Source organism: Cariama cristata, unplaced genomic scaffold, assembly GCF_000690535.1.
Source record: "Cariama cristata isolate BGI_N322 unplaced genomic scaffold, ASM69053v1 scaffold7313, whole genome shotgun sequence".
Classification (NCBI taxonomy): domain Eukaryota; kingdom Metazoa; phylum Chordata; class Aves; order Cariamiformes; family Cariamidae; genus Cariama; species Cariama cristata.
This window is the reverse complement of record NW_009608868.1, coordinates 30,859-47,125: the sequence shown is the minus strand read 5'-3', so window position 1 is coordinate 47,125 and position 16,267 is coordinate 30,859. Positions and strand designations below refer to the sequence as shown.

The window sequence follows — 16,267 nt, the reverse complement described above, 5'->3', positions numbered from 1 at the left end:
CATCTCAATACCACTTCAAAACTGAAATAAACTGTTCACAGGAGTTAAACTCAGTGAGCAGTCTCGGTCCCTTCCTGCTGGCAGATCCAGGCACACAGTAACGCAGGCATGAAAAAAACATTTTTTGTTTTGCTTGGGTAACCTTGGGCACTACTGATAGCACACGGAAGGAGTCTGATAGCGAGGTGCAGCCTTTTGTAATCTGGTGAGTCCAATTTACAAAACCCCTGCGACGTGCGTGTTAATTCTGGAAAAGATTAAATGTGAGGAGTTCATTCCTTTGCTGGGCCTGAGTACAGAATTTCACACCGGTGGACAGCCTGAAACCACAGGTCAGGTTTTCAGGATGGGCAGTTACAGTCAGCCTTGAGTTGTCTGCAGTTAGAAGTCTCCCTTCCGGGGTGCGTGGGCTTTAGGAGATAACGTACACTGAAAGCACCTTTGCATTTTTGAAGTGCATTTTTTTTTTTTTTTTTGGCTTTCAAAGGTCCTGTACTCTAGGCTATTGGTCTAACACTTACTCTGTCTTGCTTTTAGAGGGGTAAGCATATCTTACAGAGCAGGAGTGCCGTGACAGGGACGCATGTTAACAAACAGAAAATGGTTCCTTCAGCCAAAGGGGAAGATTTCCGAGTTTCATTGTGTGTGATGTACAGTGACCCTTTCCCCAGCAGATAAGACTGTGGATGCTCACATTTGGTCACTAAAAAGTCGTGTGGCAGCAGATGACGTGTTTTGCTTGCCCTGGTTTTGTGTTCTGTGTGTTGAAATCGAAAGCACTCTGATGTTTTTTTCTCTGTATATGGTTTTAGATTTCTGATACACTGAAGCGGTTTGCAGTAAAAGTAACTACAGCCAGTGTGAAGGAACGGAGAGAGATCCTCAGTGAGCTGGGAAAATGCATTTCTGGGAAAGGTAAAAGCTTTGAGGCATTGTTCTCCTTACCAGGGTGGAGAAGAATGTTAAAATGTTTTGTTCCAAAGGCTGTGTGAAACTTGAAGGGTAGTTTTTTGAGGGAGGGGGCTGGCAGTGTTTGAAGTCTCTGCTTTCTGACACCGTTAATTCTAAGCATGAGTTTTGTAGGTAGCACAGAACTACCTACTGTGTGCTTTTTCCAGTTAGTAGTTGTAGCATCATGTGCATTAGTTTTTCATTAGCGTATCAGTTGCTTCTCTCTCTCCTGATTCTTAGCTTGTTTTTTTTTAACAATTCGTGCAATATTTACATACACACACAAACATATATATGTGTAGAGAGAGGGAGAGTATGGAAGATTTCAGGTAGTCTTAATAAAACAGTTGAAGCAAATTTTAAAAATTATTTTTTATTTTTCTCATTTTCTGAAGATGACTGTGGAATGGTATGTGTTCCAATTTTGCCATTATTTTGAAAATATGCGTAAAATGTATAAAAGGAGAGAACTTTTACAATGATCCTTGCAAGCAATTTCATAGATGTGAGCAGTTCACTGATTTCAGTGGTGAAGTGAATCATGTTTCTGTTAAAGATTAAGAGCTCATTGATTTATGAAGAAATGTTTTGAAATACATTCTGTTGCAGATCTTCCAGAGGGTGCAGTGAAAGGCCTTTGCAAACTCTTCTGCCTTACTCTGCATCGATACCGGTGAGTAAATTGATGTGGAAAAGCTGTATTATTTAATCTATCAATGTTTATATATTTATTTGTTAAACTGGTATGGCACATCTGGAAGGACTGGCATGCAGTGTCACACTGATGCATATGACACTGAAAGATGCCATCTAGTAATTAGGCTGCCAAGTTAGGTTTGACACTAAAAAGTTTTAGGACACTTATCTTGTGTTTCACCTTTAATTTTGAAATGAAAACTTTCGTCCTGTGGTACAGCTTGCAAGAATGAATGTCCATGTCCTTCTGAAGCAAGATTAAGGTGTCTTTTAGATACTTTTAGATTGGATTAAATCGTGGCCTGTTGTAGAGAAGCTGTTCAGAACCTATGTTTTCTTCCGCAACCTGCTGGAGAGCCTCAACATAACTTCTGTCTGTTGAGGAAGGGAATGGAGATTTCTGCCAGCAACTTCTCCACTTCTTGGAACAGCAAGGATAAAATAACTGTTAGCTTGACTGCTGAAATGAGAAAGCAGAGTCCTTTGTGTGACACAAGCGTAGTAATATGTGTAATGTTGGCAGGATTGATAATGTTCGCTGAGATAGTATTTTTCATTCTAGCGATGCAGCATCCCGCAGAGCCCTGCAGCTGGCACTTCAGCAGCTCGCAGAATCCCAGCCAGATGCAACAGCCAAAAACCTTCTGCAGTCACTTCAGTCTTCAGGGATCGGCGGCAAGGCTGGAGTTCCCAGGTGCTGGATGAGTTGCTTTGTGTGGAAGCAGTTCTGAGTTGCTGGTAGTTGCTCTTGTGTTGAGAATGATTCTTCTGCTACAGCTTGCCAGAGGTGTTAAAAACATTTAAAGACAAAGCTGTTAATGACCATTCAAATGTTCCTCTCTCTCCTCTTTCATGTGTTCTGGGAAAGCAGGACTATGGTGGTATTAGCGCTGGTGGATTGGGTCTGAGTTACAGTTTTGCCTTTGTTAACTTTCATGTCTGGAGATATGAGGAACAAACTCTTTTATCAAGAAACAGTCTCCAAAATGATTAGAAAAGGGGATTTCCTCACTCATCTGGTGTTCAACTGATGGAATTCACGACCTTATTATAGACAGAGAGATAACGAAATTTGAAGCCGAGCCAAGAAACACATATCTCTTCTTTGGTGGTAGCTTCTGGCAACACTAGTGGTTCCAAAAAGTGACTTAGGGTATTGTTCAGCTGATGCAGGCCACAGAATACCATCCTGCAACGCCTCCATGGCTGTGTAGAAGTGTAGCTTTTAGAAAAATATCTGATCTTGGTTTAAAGACTTGCAGTGTATGATATTTACCCTTCATTTGCAGTGGCTGGCCTTGTGTGCAAGGACACTTTCTACATTCTTTCACTTTGAGGTAGAGATCAAAATGGGGTGAGGGTCCTCAGGGAGCTGTGAGGTGGGACGTGTTACTTGAAGTGGAGGGAGGAGGTGAGAGTTAGCAGAAACCAGAACTGAGTAGTGTGCCAGGAGGGAATGTAAGCTGAGAAACAATTTGGCAATCTAAGGCTAGGGAGCTCGAACAGTAAAGATGAGCAGTAGATGAGAAATCTTGAGTCACTTTTTGGGCACTCTCAGTTGGCAAGGTATTTAACACTTATTTCTGTAATGCCATGGGGAAGATCTAAAAATGGTCTTTCTTCTGCTAAGGTTTTTCATTCCCAGCAGGCAAGATTTAGCCTTTTTTGTGCCATTTGGAAGTTCTGAGTGTTAAACAGGAGCTGAAACACATAGTTGCTGAGGACTAATTATTTCCTTTAAAAGCTAAGACTTTAACTGTATTTTTGTGTGATAAAATTGCCTTGCTTATAAGGTGATGTTCTGACTTGGGCAAAGATGAATCTGTTACGGTCTAGCAGGTGTAAGTTACATACTGGGAGCTGTAGATTTACCTCCTTCTCCTGTTTGTACAACAGTAAGAGCAGTGGATCTGCAGCTCTGCTGGCCCTCTCCTGGACATGCCTGCTTGTACGCACAGTCTTTGCAACACCTGACAAGAGACAGGGAGAAACATGGAAAAAACTGGTAGGTTCTTTTTGGTTTGCAGAAATACCCCTTTGGAGCTACGGACGTAAATATTTCTAATGTCTTTAAGTTCCTGAAACATTGCAAATAATTCTGAACAGAACTGATAGTGTCATGTTAAAATCCAGGGTTATATGGCTTTTTTGCTGGAGAAAGCTGGAGGTGCATAAAGCATGACTGGGGCAGTCTTGCACCTGCGCAGAGTTGCTCTGCATACTATGGTGCATACCAGTGTTTCTAGACTAGGTGTCCTAGTGGTGCCTCCAAGGTGCAGTCTGTAGCATGACATGAATTCCTCGTCCCTCCCTTGAAGTATATGCATCTGATATTCTGTCATATAACGTCAAGTAGCTTTTTGCTTTCTTTTCACCTACTTTTAACAACCTGAACCTGCAACCATGCTCATAGCACCTTGGAATATAGCTGGAACACATTTTAAGAAGAGATGTAATCTGATATAAATTGCTGTTTTCAAAGGCAGAGTTTCCAAAACTGTTATGTATGGGTCTGCAACATTGTGCATGTGGCATGAAAACAATGGCAGCTTGTTGGAAGAACTTACATGTCCTAAGGACTTTTTCCTAAGCAGATTCAGCTAATCACTGGCATCTGACACGTCTTGTTTGATATGAGTGCTCTTGAGAAGCAGGTGTATGAATGTTTTCTTGGCTGTTTCCTTTGGCAGGTAGAGGTTCAGTGCTTACTCCTTTTGGAAGTCCTGGGAGGTTCTCATAAGCAGGCAGTGGATGGGGCCGTGAAGAAATTGAACAGGCTGTGGAAAGAGGTGATGTATACCTTATGTGACCATATTCAGTAGCCATTCTGGGTTCTGTTGTATTCATGTGCCTTGCTCTTTTTTCTCTGCAGAACCAAGATCTGGTGGATCAGTACCTATCTGTCATTCTTGGTCTTGAACCAAACCAGAGTTATGCTGCAATGCTAGGACTTCTAGTGCAGTTTTGCACAGCCCAGAAAGAGATTGATATTATTAAGAGACACAAGGTAAATTTGTCATACTGCTTTTTTTTTGGGTAATATGTAGTGTCACTTCTCATCATGGAGAAGGAGGCTGAACAGATGTCTCAGTGAGGTTGGTGCTTTGCATCTGCCCAGGTTTCATTATCTGTTAATTCAGTAGGCGTACACTTCCGATTAAAACAGCCGGGAGGGATTTATAGAGGAGATGCCAGATATGTGGGTTTTTGCTGTGACCTGGACATTTATGTAGGTGGCCAACACTGCAGCTTTCTGCCTTCAGCCCTGTTGTAGCAATGGAAAGCAGGATGTAGCTCTCAGTGCATTTTGTGTTGTGCTGAAGGATAGAGCAGAGAGCACTGATCTCTACTTGACTGTCTTATGTGAGGATGGAAGCAAAGCTTCTGCTTAGTGGCTAGGGCTGCCTTCCACAGAATGAGGTGGGATGTCAAGCCTGGTTTCCTGATGGCATGCAGGGAGCTGTGTATAGGTTGCGATGTGGCTGTAATTTGGTGTTTCTGCTTGTTCAGAGTGCTCTTCTGGATTTCTACTTGAAGACCATCCTTATGAGCAAGACAAAGCCTCAGAAGCACGTGCTGGTGAGACATACTGTTACAGAGCTGTTTGTGCTGTTGTCCTACGTGTTAACGTCTGCTGCTGTGCTGAGAACTTTGTTCCCTTTGCAGGACAGCTGTACCCCGCTGCTTCGGTACATGTCCCACACTGAATTCAAGGACTTAGTTTTGCCAACTCTGCAGAAATCCCTGCTACGGAGTCCTGAGAATGTAATTGAAAGTGAGTCTGTCATCTCTCTGCATTGCTAGTCAAAGAGCGTGAATAGTTGTTCCTTAGAGGTCTGGAGTTGTTGGGGGAATGTGTCTCTCTGGACTATGCTTTTGGTCCTGTGAGTGCAGGCAGCGGGATTGTCTGGCGTCTAAGTGTTAGATGTGGAGAAGCAACATTTGTGGTGTGATCTCAAGTGTCTGGGTATGTGATCGCTACTGTTTGCACTGAGGACAGAATTTCACAGCTGAGTGCTAAGAATAATCCTGAATTAATCTGTTCACTGGGCATCAGTTTCAGTGTTTTTTTTGCTTTGTACTCTTTACTGACCCTGTCTGCTCTTGATTTGTACTGTGGGGAAGGGTGTATTAAAATGCTAAAAACAGTTACTTAATAAAATGTAATATGCCATTATCTCTTCTGTCTTTAGCAATCTCTTGCTTGCTTGTATCTTTGAACCTGGATCTCAGCCAGTATGCTCTCGACATTGTGAAAGGACTGGCCAGTAAGTACTCGTAACTTCTGGAGGGAATGATGAATTCAGAATAAAGCTTTCTTCAGCTTTCTGGCTGTACCTATAACGTCTTGATTATTGGTGAAGAGGTTGTTTTATGTGGGAGGGAGGATGATGTGGTAGCTTGGAACTGGAATAGTTCATGTAGTGGTTCCAGGAGGTGAGTCAAGCCACATGTAAAGATACGTCCTTGTCTTGCTGATGCTATGCAGTTTGTCGTAAGGAGCTCTTAACTTGTGCATAATTTTCTAGGTCATCTGAAATCCAACAGTGTGCAGCTGATGGATGAAGCAATTGTGGCATTAAAGAACTTGGCTCGACAGTGTAGTGATCCTTCAGCCGTGGAGTCACTGGGCAGACACCTTTTTGCCATCTTAGGGGGTGAGTAAATTGTGGGATAAGCAGTGGAGATGAGTAAAGGTTTGCCAGCTTCAGAGAGTTTTGTGTATTGTATTTTCTGTTGTCTTTAGCTGCCTGTATGGTAGGGATGGCTCAACCTGGATCAGGGGTAATGGGGCAAGCTTTTATATTTTAGAGAAGATCCTTGATGTAGCACATAGCCATTGTCTAAGTCAGCTGTCACCTTTTTGTTTCTTGTTGGCAGGCTCAGAAGGGAAGCTGACAGTTGTTGCTCAGAAGATGAGTGTCCTTTCAGGTGAGGATCCTTGAAGAAGACTGCTTCTATGGTGGAAGAAATTCAGCAAAAAGCTGAATGAAAGGAATCTGTGCTTAAGCCTTTAGGATTCCCTGCCTGTCATTCCGAATTGGTTGTAGTTGATGTCATAGAGGGTGCTGGATACCACATGCCAGTTCTTGACTTTCTATTCCAAGGAAATAATTGGCTGCTGGGTTAAAATGTTTTATACAAGGAAGAAGATGACTGTATCCTGAGTAAAAATGAACACGGAGGTCCTGCAATGTTGGTACATGGTGGATGTGACATCCAGATGTAGTGACAAGAAGAAGAGATGTCTGTGCAAGGATTGAAATGCGAAGGGTCATTCTTGATTGTTCTTAGATTTTGCAGCAAGTGCTGGTAGTGTGGGAACGAATGAGAGAATTCTGTCTTTTCAGGGATTGGCAGCCTTAGTCACCATGTGGTCTCTGGATCCTCTAGCCAAGCTCTGACTGGAACCGTGGCTGAGCTTTTCATCCCTTTCCTGCAACAAGAAGGTGAGACCTCTTACCTTTGTTCTGGATTTGCTAAACTGCTTTTGTCTCAAGCAGGATTTTCATATGGCCTGTTATTCAGAATAAATGCGGATTCTTGCCTGTTGTGTTATAAAATCCATTGCCTTGTTTTGATGAGCAACCCCATGGAGACAGTGCTGTGTCTCTTAGAAGCACATGCCTTCTTTTCCTGCCCCTCCTGACATTGTTACCTGCTTTCTGTTTTATGTTCCTGTGTTTTATGCAATGATTGTACTGACATGAACTCTGTGTTACTTCCCAGTCCATGAAGGCACATTGGTTCATGCAGTCTCTGTTCTGGCTCTTTGGTGTGTTCGGTTCACCACGGAAGTTCCTAAGAAGCTGGTAGAATGGCTAAAGAAAGCTTTCAGCCTTAAAACCTCTACTTCAGCTGTGAGACATGCCTACCTGCAGTGCATGCTAGCCTCTTTCAAAGGTAAAACTGTGCAGCTATTAATAACTGTCTTGAATGTGTGGCTTAAGAGAAGAGTAATCAACTTTCGTACTTCCTGATACAAGTAGATAGCTGTGTGGATTAAGAAAGATTTTGTAAGGCAATATCTGTTCACTGACCTCCTTTGTATTTCTCCTTAAACTCTCTTTTGCCTTCAAGTTTATAAAGATGGTTTGTCTCCTTGTAGAACTAGCATCAGTGCCCATCGTGCTGTCTTTCATATACCCCTGACGTAATATTTGATTTGCCTTTATGTTTTTTGTCTTACACTCTAAATTGTAAGGATTCTAGCTCAGGGACCATGCTTTTGTTTTATATAGCACCTAGCACACTGGGATCGCGTTCTGTGGCTTTGGCTCTTGGAAGCTTTTAAAAAAAAAATTACATTTGAAATGAAGATCTTAAGAAATTCTAAACTTCCGGTGATTCGTTTGAGATTTGTGTCTGTTGGTCCTATCCCCTTTGACTTCAGCATTTTATCCACAGGTCAACAGGCAATCAGTCTGATGCCTGTATGTGAGATCTCCCTTTCCTGTTGATGCAGTGTGAATCAAAAAGATGGTATACATTTGCTTAAGAGATCAATAACTCAATGTATTGTATAGGTACAATGGATTAGCCATCACTTTCTTGATATGGATAGCAGTGAAATTGTAATTCTACGTTTTTCTATTGTAGCTACCAGGAATTTTTGTGCTATCACAGGGCTGAAAAAACGCCCTGAAAGCTACTTATTTGTCACAGGGTGGTAGTCCTTTCAGAGATGTCAGTATGGCAAACCTGAAGTTGCTCATGCTTGCTACGGGCAAGGGGGATTACTTGTGTGTGATGTGTGGAGCTGTTCAGGGGATCAAGCCTTAAGTGCTTATATTCTAAAATAATTTACTTGCCACTGGAACAATGACTACCATTGCTTTGACCTACCCAATGAAGCATCTAACAGGGAGATAAAGAAAATAGAAATTCTAACTTTTACAAGTTTATAGTTAAAACACTACCTGCACATATTCAATGTAGAAAATCACAAGGTCTTTTGTTTCCTTTTTCAGTATTGTGTAGGAGATGTTGCTTCTGGAAATACCAGGAACACCTAGCTCAGTTTCCGTGGAAGCAAGGGCTGCAGACCAGTGCGATTCCTTGACCTGTGAATGTTTGACATGGAACGGATGGTTGTGGCTCACCAGGAATTTACTTTGCCTCTTTTAGGGAAATGTAATCCTTGAAGTCAGACTTCCTGTGATTTCAACCAGTTCTTTTAACATAACTGAATTAGTGTTTTCTTTTGCATCCTGTGAACAGAAACTTGTATTGAGATGGGACTGTCATATCTGTGAGGAAAGGACTAAAGTGGCTGTCATCTGGCGTTTCATAGTTGAAGTTTAACGATGGTAGTGATTGGCAAATACTCTGGGAGATTGAAGTCTTCCCAGTATGTGTCTGGTTCCTTTCCTTGACTTCCGACAACAGAAGAACCATTGATGCCCTTGTGGTGTAAAGTGTGAAGGACCGTGTTGTTCTGTAACTTGTCTTTCTGTCTCCTCAGGTGACACATTATTACAGGGAATGGACTTGCTGCCGTTGCTGATCCAGACAGTAGAAAAAGCAGCATCTCAAAGTACTCAGGTTCCCATGGTAACTGAAGGAGTTGCTGCAGCTTTGTTGATCTGCAGGATGTCAGTAATTGAGGGACAAACTGGTAAGGTCACGGAACATCTAGTAGTATCCAATGTAAACAGGTTCTGAGAGTTAACACTTTTTGTTGACAATGTGCATGAGATACAATACCTTAATCTGTGTATTGTTTCTGCATAGAGAATCATTGCCCTTTTGTAAACCAGGGAAAGATTTATTCCTCTCTCTCTCAGTTATGTCATTGAAGAATTCTTGCTCCTCCGTGGCTTTGCAAATTCCAACTTCCATTCACTTGGGGCAATATTCCTCTTTATTCTGACAGAAGATGTTCACGCAGACCTTATATACTAGGACTTGACCAATGCATTAAAAGTATTACTTCCTTGTTATTTGGGTAGTATTTTTACAAACCATCTTTGGAAAGCATGAGGACTGGAATTCTGTCTTCCGTTAGAGGATATTGCAAGAACTGTCTGAGTTCATAAATCTGCTGGGATATAAAATCCAGGTGTGTTCTGTCTATCAAAAGCAACACACCACTTTCCTCCTTTCCTTCATTTTTAGGAAGGCTTGCCCTATGAAAGATCAAGGTGAAACAGATTTTACATTTCACAAGTGTAAGTCAGAGAAATAGATTTTTGCCAGCAGGTGTTTTTTTGGGCATGCTTATAGTTCTGAATGAGGGAGATGAGAGGCTTTGTAACTGAAGACAAGTAAAGCTAGAAGTAACTTGAGTGATTTCAGGAAACACGATTCTGTGGTGTTTTATGTATGCTGGTGAGTTCTGACTTATTTTGAAATATCCTTGATAGACATCTGTTCTTCTCCTGCCAGAGTCTAAGCTGAGTGGTTTCTGGCAGCTGATTCTGGATGAGAAAAAACAAATTTTTACATCTGAGAAGTTCTTGCAGTCTGCATCAGAGGAAGGTAAACTGTCAGTTATTGTATATCCAGTTGCTGTTTAACTCTATTACTTAATACCTATAAGAGCTAGTGTTACCATTAACCCTGTTCTGTGATTCCTGTTGTGTGATCCTTGGAGGATCCAGTTTCAGATTAAAATGAGCAGCATACTCTTCCAGAAGTACATCTATACTAGTTGTAGTCTAAGCTTGACAGTGAGTTAATTTATTACTTAATGGACCTAAGTTATCAGACATTTATAATTCCAAATTTGTATATTCTGTAAAAGTCTTCCCAATACAAAAGGTGTCTGTGTGATGCCCCAGTTTGTAAGTAAATAGTTGCAGCCAATCTGAGAGATGTGGAGGAGCCTAAAATTAAGAATAAGATGGGAAAAAGTAAAATAAGGCTGGAGAAGAAAACATGTAGGTGAAAATCTTAAGATATGTGGGGGAAGAGTAGTAATAGATAGGAAATCGATTGGGTTATAAATTAGTGTCTCTATTCTTTGTTTTGTTCTCTTGTGTTTAAAGATTAATTGAAAAAAAAAATTAATGGAATGTGCCCAACAGAAAACATTACTGACTACATTTTAAACTGAAAGTTTTGAAAATGAGTTCATGAATTGTTTCTCTGAAATTAGTTCATTTCTCTTGCGTACAAAGCTTTGTAGAGGTAAAGTTTTCTAAATGGGAAGTAACATAATTTCTCCTTTGCTTCTTGCGATCCGTTTCCTGAAGGCAATGTGTATATCCATTCATTTTTCCCTCCCAAGTCTGTAAATATCCTGAAACAGCATGATTTGGAAAATTTTATATTGCTCTTTTAGGATATTAGATGCAAAAACTAATGCTGAGAGTAAATACTATCATGTTTTTTTATTAGTTTTTTAAGCAAAAACATCCAGCTGTCGTGCTTGATATCCCCAAACTATCTGATGCCTTGAATGTTGAAAGTCCTCTGTACCATACTTAGTACGGGTTATAACCCACCCCATGTTTCAGGGCTTTCTACTCCTGCTTTTATGATATGGTTGAACATTGATATACAGACCAAAGGGCCTAGTGACAATTGAAGCTCAGAAGATGGTTTGAGGTAAAATATCAAGGCTACTATTCAAATAGCATTATGCACTTGTGTATGAATTCAGTATGTGTTTTATTGTCACTGAAGACACTTCGACAGGGCTCAGGAATTAACAGTATTGATGCAGCAAGCATGGTGTTTATCGTTTGGTTTGCTCTGTTGATTTTGACAGATAGGTCACACATAGTGGTCAGGAAAATTCTGCTGGGATCCAACTAACAACATTTCTATAAATCATGGTTCTGTTTCCAGTCTTGGCAGATCTGAGTTGGGTTTGTCTCTAATGTCACTGAGAAGATTATGTAGAGGCTTAGTTTGGGTAGCTATTTTAATGTGTGTGTTTGTTTTCAAGTAAAAAAAAAAATTGTTTCCTTATGAAGTCTCATGCTATTTTAAATATTTGTCTTTTCCCACAGCAATGTGTACAGTACTGCAGCTGACAGAGCGCCTTCTCTTGGATCATGCACAACGGCTGCCCGAAAGTAAAGTTCAGTACGTAGAGCACGCTTGCTGCCACTGACCTGTGTCTGATCCCTGAATGTTAATGCGGAGAGTGGAGAGAGTGGGCTTGGGACTTGGCACAAAACGTTGAACTCTTTGTGCTTTTGTGTTCTGTTGGTTTGCAGAGCTGCCTCCCTTGCTAAACCTGTTTATTTCTCCGTTTTCAGGCAGTACCACCGTGCCCTAGTTGCAGTACTGCTGAGTCGGACTTGGCATGTTCGAAGACAGGCCCATCAAACGGTTAAGAAGCTCTTGTCCTCTCTGGGAGGGTACAAACTGGCCTACGGGCTCTTGGAGGAGCTGAAAGTGGTTCTTAGTTCTCATAAGGTGAGTAGTCAAGAAGCCTAGTCTGTGCTTAGATAGTTGTTTGTATGCTGCCAATCACCTCCCTACCCTAGATTTGCTGTTAATATTGACATACAGTGTGATATGAAGATGATTCAGTTCCAGATGATCTGCTAGAATGGCAGTTGTTACTGGATTACTGCATATTACTGTATCAGTCTTTGTGGTGTGCTTAGTCTTCCCTATGTACACGAAGACGTATTATTCAAAATTATTTGGGGAGGAAGCTGGGAATGGGAAGTCTTCTATTATTTTAATCGAGATTTAATCCCTGCTAGAAGACCAAGTGCTTTATTCCTTTCCGGATATCTTAGTTCTTTGGCCCTGGCTTATAGCTCAGGCTGCCTATTCAAAACAACTGTGATATAAATACTTTAGTAGCAACTACTACAAAAAAGAAAAAGAAAATAAAAAAAGGAAATGATGAGTGCTGTATTATTGGGCATGCTGCTCAGCCAGCACCATGTAAAGTTGTGTAATAGATTAAGTTGCATTGATTAGGTACCAAGGCTGGGATTTTGTAAAGAGTCTTCCCATGTCACAGATACAGCCTGGATAAAGTATTTTTGAAAAGACACTGAGTAAAATTAGACTGCAGAAGTTGGGCATACTGTTCCCAACCAGCTGGTTCAATCTTTTCCAAAGTCCTCTTTGCCAAAAATGATCATTTTAGTTTTATTTTACCCTGGCTTGCCAAATCTAGTATAGTCCTCCATTCTTAGTCTTTCTGTCACTGTCATCTCTGTGCTTTGGTTCTGCTGTTATCCTTTATCCCTTCTTTCCTTTGAAAACTTCAGGTTGTTGGTACTAACATCCTGATTTTTGGTATTCAGTATGGTGTTACCTGTGGGGAAGCATGCTCAGGGCTCGGGAAGGCTTGGTGTGATGTGTTAATGACAAGTTGTTCACTCAGGTTCTGCCTCATGAGGCCCTGGTGACGGAGTCGGGAGAGCTGTCGGAGCTAGGAAGGACGTACATTCCTCCCCGTGTCCTCCTTGAGGCACTCTGTGTCATCTCAAGTGTGGCAGGGCTTGATGTGGATTCCTTTGAACCAGAAAAGCTGGCACTGGAGATGCTGCTGGTGAGCCATCATCCATCTGTAGGTAAGTGAAGGGATAAGACCACTCTCATGGCCGATGTATGGGGTTTTTATCTTACCTTTTTGTTTCATTGTATTAGCAGTCTGCTTCGTATTTATTATGCTCATTTACTCTTCTTGCTAGTGGCAGTGCAGCCAGGTCTTTGGCCAGCCCTCCTCATCAAGATGAAGATAGATCCCAAAGACTTCATTACCAAACACCTGAATGACATATTACGCAGGATCACTGCCTACGCTCCAGAGAACCAGGTGATAAACTTCTGCTTTCCTTGTGTTAGTTTTGGGAGATACTTTGGTACAGAAGACTTTTCTGGAGGAGTTAAGTACTAACTGATCTGTAAGGAAGGAGATCTGTCTAGGGAAAAGGCAGGTTCAAAGAGAATGTCTCTGGTGAAAAGCAGCTGGGATTTAAGGGGGAAAGAATGTGTACCGGTGACCGAGTAGAATTTTAGATAAGCTTGAAGTACCTATTGGGCAAGGAATTAGGAATTATAACATAATGTGGGCTCGCTCAACAGGGCATACTTTTTTGAGGCAATTTCAAGGAATACTGATAATAAATGTTTTTTCCTTTGTTTTCTTGATAGTCATCTATGAATGCAGTGGGATCTCTCTCTCTGCTTTCACCGGGTAGAGTGCTCCCACAGCTCATCAGCACTATCTCAGCATCAATGGAGAATCCAGCTCTGTGCCAGGTTACTCGAGAGGAATTTGCCATCATGAAGACACCTGAGGGAGAGCTGTATGACAAATCTATAATACAGAGGTAAGACGTTATAACTTCTTTTCTTTGTGCACCTAGGGATTGATTGCTGCTGGCAGCTAGCCAGCGGATGAGCGGGTTTGTCAGATGCTCTTTCTGGACAGGAGTTCCTGGATTTGTGTGCCTGGATCTTAGTCCAGAGCAGTGCTGATTCTTTTCTCTACTTTTCCTTCTCAGTGCTCAACAGGATAGTATGAAAAAGGCTAACATGAAGAGGGAGAACAAAGCTTATTCCTTCAAGGAACAAATCATTGAGCTGGAGCTGAAGGAGGTGAGTTGATGGGAACAGGAAAGCCAGGCTGGTCAGAACCTTTACTACTATCTCATCTGTTTTGTTGCATGGCTTCTGGCATACATGTGCGCTGTTGGGAAAGATTCTCTGAACTCTTTTAAATACCTAAATGTTTTCTTTTCTTATATCTGTATGTATCAGTTTCTTTTCTCTTATATGTGAATTTGTATCAATTTATGTGGTATTCTACTTGTCTGTGAGTGCCCTTACTAGTTGGTAATACCTGTTTTTTTCCTCTTCATCTCTTGTTCAACATATCTTGTGTAACTTTTTCGGTAAGGGTTATCAAATAACTGCTTCCATCTTGCCAACATCCAGCAGTTCTGTTCAGTCTGGCCAGAGCAATGGGTGTAGGTGGGGCGAAGAATTTGGTGAAAGGAAGGGGACGTACCAGGTTGACTGGGGGATTCTTTTATTAAAGGTTGACTTCTGTTTGCTCTGGGGAGGATGACATGCCCATCCACTGTAGAAAGAGCTGGACTGCTCTTTTTAATGATACCAAATAACTTGTGATCAATTTAAACGTGGGAGAAACTGATGTTATGCTGCTAATGGGACACTAAAGTGTTGTCAACCTGCTGATTTCCATTTTGTGTCTTCATTTAAGAGTGATATGCTTGGAAGCATATTTTGATACTGTTTTAAAAGGAAACTGCAAAAACCCCCAATCTGTCCAACTTTTTTCTCTACCTAATTGAGGGGATGGAGTTAATAGCTCCTCATTAATAATGACCAAGGCTCTCTACTGCAGGAAATAAAGAAGAAGAAAGGAATAAAGGATGAGGTGCAACTGACGAGCAAGCAGAAGGAGCTGATGCACGCACAGCTGGAAAGGGAGTCTCAGATAAGAAAACGGCTGAAGGAGGTAAGCTTTGGTCTTCTGTGCCAACTCTGCAGCTACCATGACCCAAGTGGTTTTGATAAAAGGAAAATGGAGTAGCATAGAGAATATTTGGCACTAACCTATTTGTTACTTTCATTAGAAATTAGATTTAACAACTTGATTTTTTCCTGATGTAGTTTTTTATGGTAATCTTTTGAGTTGTTTCTGTTACAGCTTGATAATGAGCTGGAAACAGCTCTAGGACTCCTGGACACTGTTATAAAGAGAAAGCCTCCTGGTCTAACTCAGTACATCCCTGGTCTCATCAGTTCCTTCTTGCCACTTTTTCGATCACCTTTGGCTGCTCCAAGGATTAAGGAACCTTTTCTCTCCTTAGCTTCCTGTGTCATGCCTGCTCGACTGAAAACCTTTGGTTAGTATTTGCAGTTGCTATTTAAGGGCAAGGTGCATTATTTTTATGGCAGGGTGGTGAAAATTCTTGCTCTTACAAGCTGTGGATCATGACCATGTACCACAAAAAACCAAGAGGAAAAATCACCTGGAACAGTGCTTAGGGAGATGACTGGGACATCCCAGAGATCCTACTGCTGGGTCCAAAGACAAGGAATTAGTTGTTTGGTCATTGTGACCACTTCTCAGTAGCAGTCGGTCGCAATGAGACTGTCTCCCCGTGCAGAGTTTGGAGGATGCGAATGTAACTTGCACACATAACTGTTGTGAAGAAAGCTGATGCCTGTAAGCCTCGGGGCTGTGCTTCCTTCTCTGTATCAACAAAGCTTCTTGCCCAGAGCTTTGTTGTAATTCTTGGGTCTGTGTTCCTGCAGATTTTTCTCTCAAGAAATCTTTGCGTTTAGTCCTCTAATGAATTCTTTATTCTTTCATACCAGGTACGTTAGTGAGCCATGTGACCTTGCGTCTGATGAAGCCAGAATGTGAATTAGATGAATCCTGGTGTCAAGAAGAGCTGCCTACTGCTCTGAACAGAGTTGTTAGCTTGCTGCATGCCCACACCATTCCTAGCCGAACAGGCAAGGGAGAACCAGGTAACAAGTATTGTAGATCCCTCTGACCGCACCACCCCCTTTTTCCCCCCCCCCCCCCCAATAACTCTGTGAGCTCTTTTAGTTTGATGGTTTGTATAATGTTTTATAGGTGAGACTTCACTTTTTTTCTTTTTATTTAATCGGATAAGTCTTCATAGATATGAAAACCCTTTTTTTTGTGGTGATAGTA

The 16,267-nt window shown here is 41.5% G+C and overlaps 1 protein-coding gene across 1 annotated transcript in view; it reads left to right on the top strand.

The window, feature by feature from the left end:
* Nucleotides 1-812: 812 nt before the first annotated feature.
* The window catches only part of GCN1L1 (GCN1 general control of amino-acid synthesis 1-like 1 (yeast)), a gene marked incomplete at its 5' end in the record, with an annotated part of 40,365 nt that continues 24,910 nt past the window's right edge, over nucleotides 813-16,267 (top strand). The window contains 24 exons of the mRNA XM_009697314.1: nucleotides 813-915; nucleotides 1,561-1,624; nucleotides 2,210-2,341; nucleotides 3,544-3,652; nucleotides 4,338-4,436; nucleotides 4,520-4,654; nucleotides 5,158-5,226; nucleotides 5,314-5,422; nucleotides 5,841-5,915; nucleotides 6,177-6,305; nucleotides 6,529-6,579; nucleotides 6,999-7,097; nucleotides 7,378-7,551; nucleotides 9,113-9,265; nucleotides 10,036-10,128; nucleotides 11,607-11,682; nucleotides 11,859-12,018; nucleotides 12,950-13,139; nucleotides 13,260-13,384; nucleotides 13,723-13,901; nucleotides 14,076-14,169; nucleotides 14,942-15,055; nucleotides 15,248-15,446; nucleotides 15,922-16,077. Of these exons, the coding sequence (XP_009695616.1) occupies nucleotides 813-915; nucleotides 1,561-1,624; nucleotides 2,210-2,341; nucleotides 3,544-3,652; nucleotides 4,338-4,436; nucleotides 4,520-4,654; nucleotides 5,158-5,226; nucleotides 5,314-5,422; nucleotides 5,841-5,915; nucleotides 6,177-6,305; nucleotides 6,529-6,579; nucleotides 6,999-7,097; nucleotides 7,378-7,551; nucleotides 9,113-9,265; nucleotides 10,036-10,128; nucleotides 11,607-11,682; nucleotides 11,859-12,018; nucleotides 12,950-13,139; nucleotides 13,260-13,384; nucleotides 13,723-13,901; nucleotides 14,076-14,169; nucleotides 14,942-15,055; nucleotides 15,248-15,446; nucleotides 15,922-16,077 (2,887 nt within the window). The remainder of the gene's footprint in view (nucleotides 916-1,560; nucleotides 1,625-2,209; nucleotides 2,342-3,543; nucleotides 3,653-4,337; nucleotides 4,437-4,519; nucleotides 4,655-5,157; nucleotides 5,227-5,313; nucleotides 5,423-5,840; nucleotides 5,916-6,176; nucleotides 6,306-6,528; nucleotides 6,580-6,998; nucleotides 7,098-7,377; nucleotides 7,552-9,112; nucleotides 9,266-10,035; nucleotides 10,129-11,606; nucleotides 11,683-11,858; nucleotides 12,019-12,949; nucleotides 13,140-13,259; nucleotides 13,385-13,722; nucleotides 13,902-14,075; nucleotides 14,170-14,941; nucleotides 15,056-15,247; nucleotides 15,447-15,921; nucleotides 16,078-16,267) is intronic.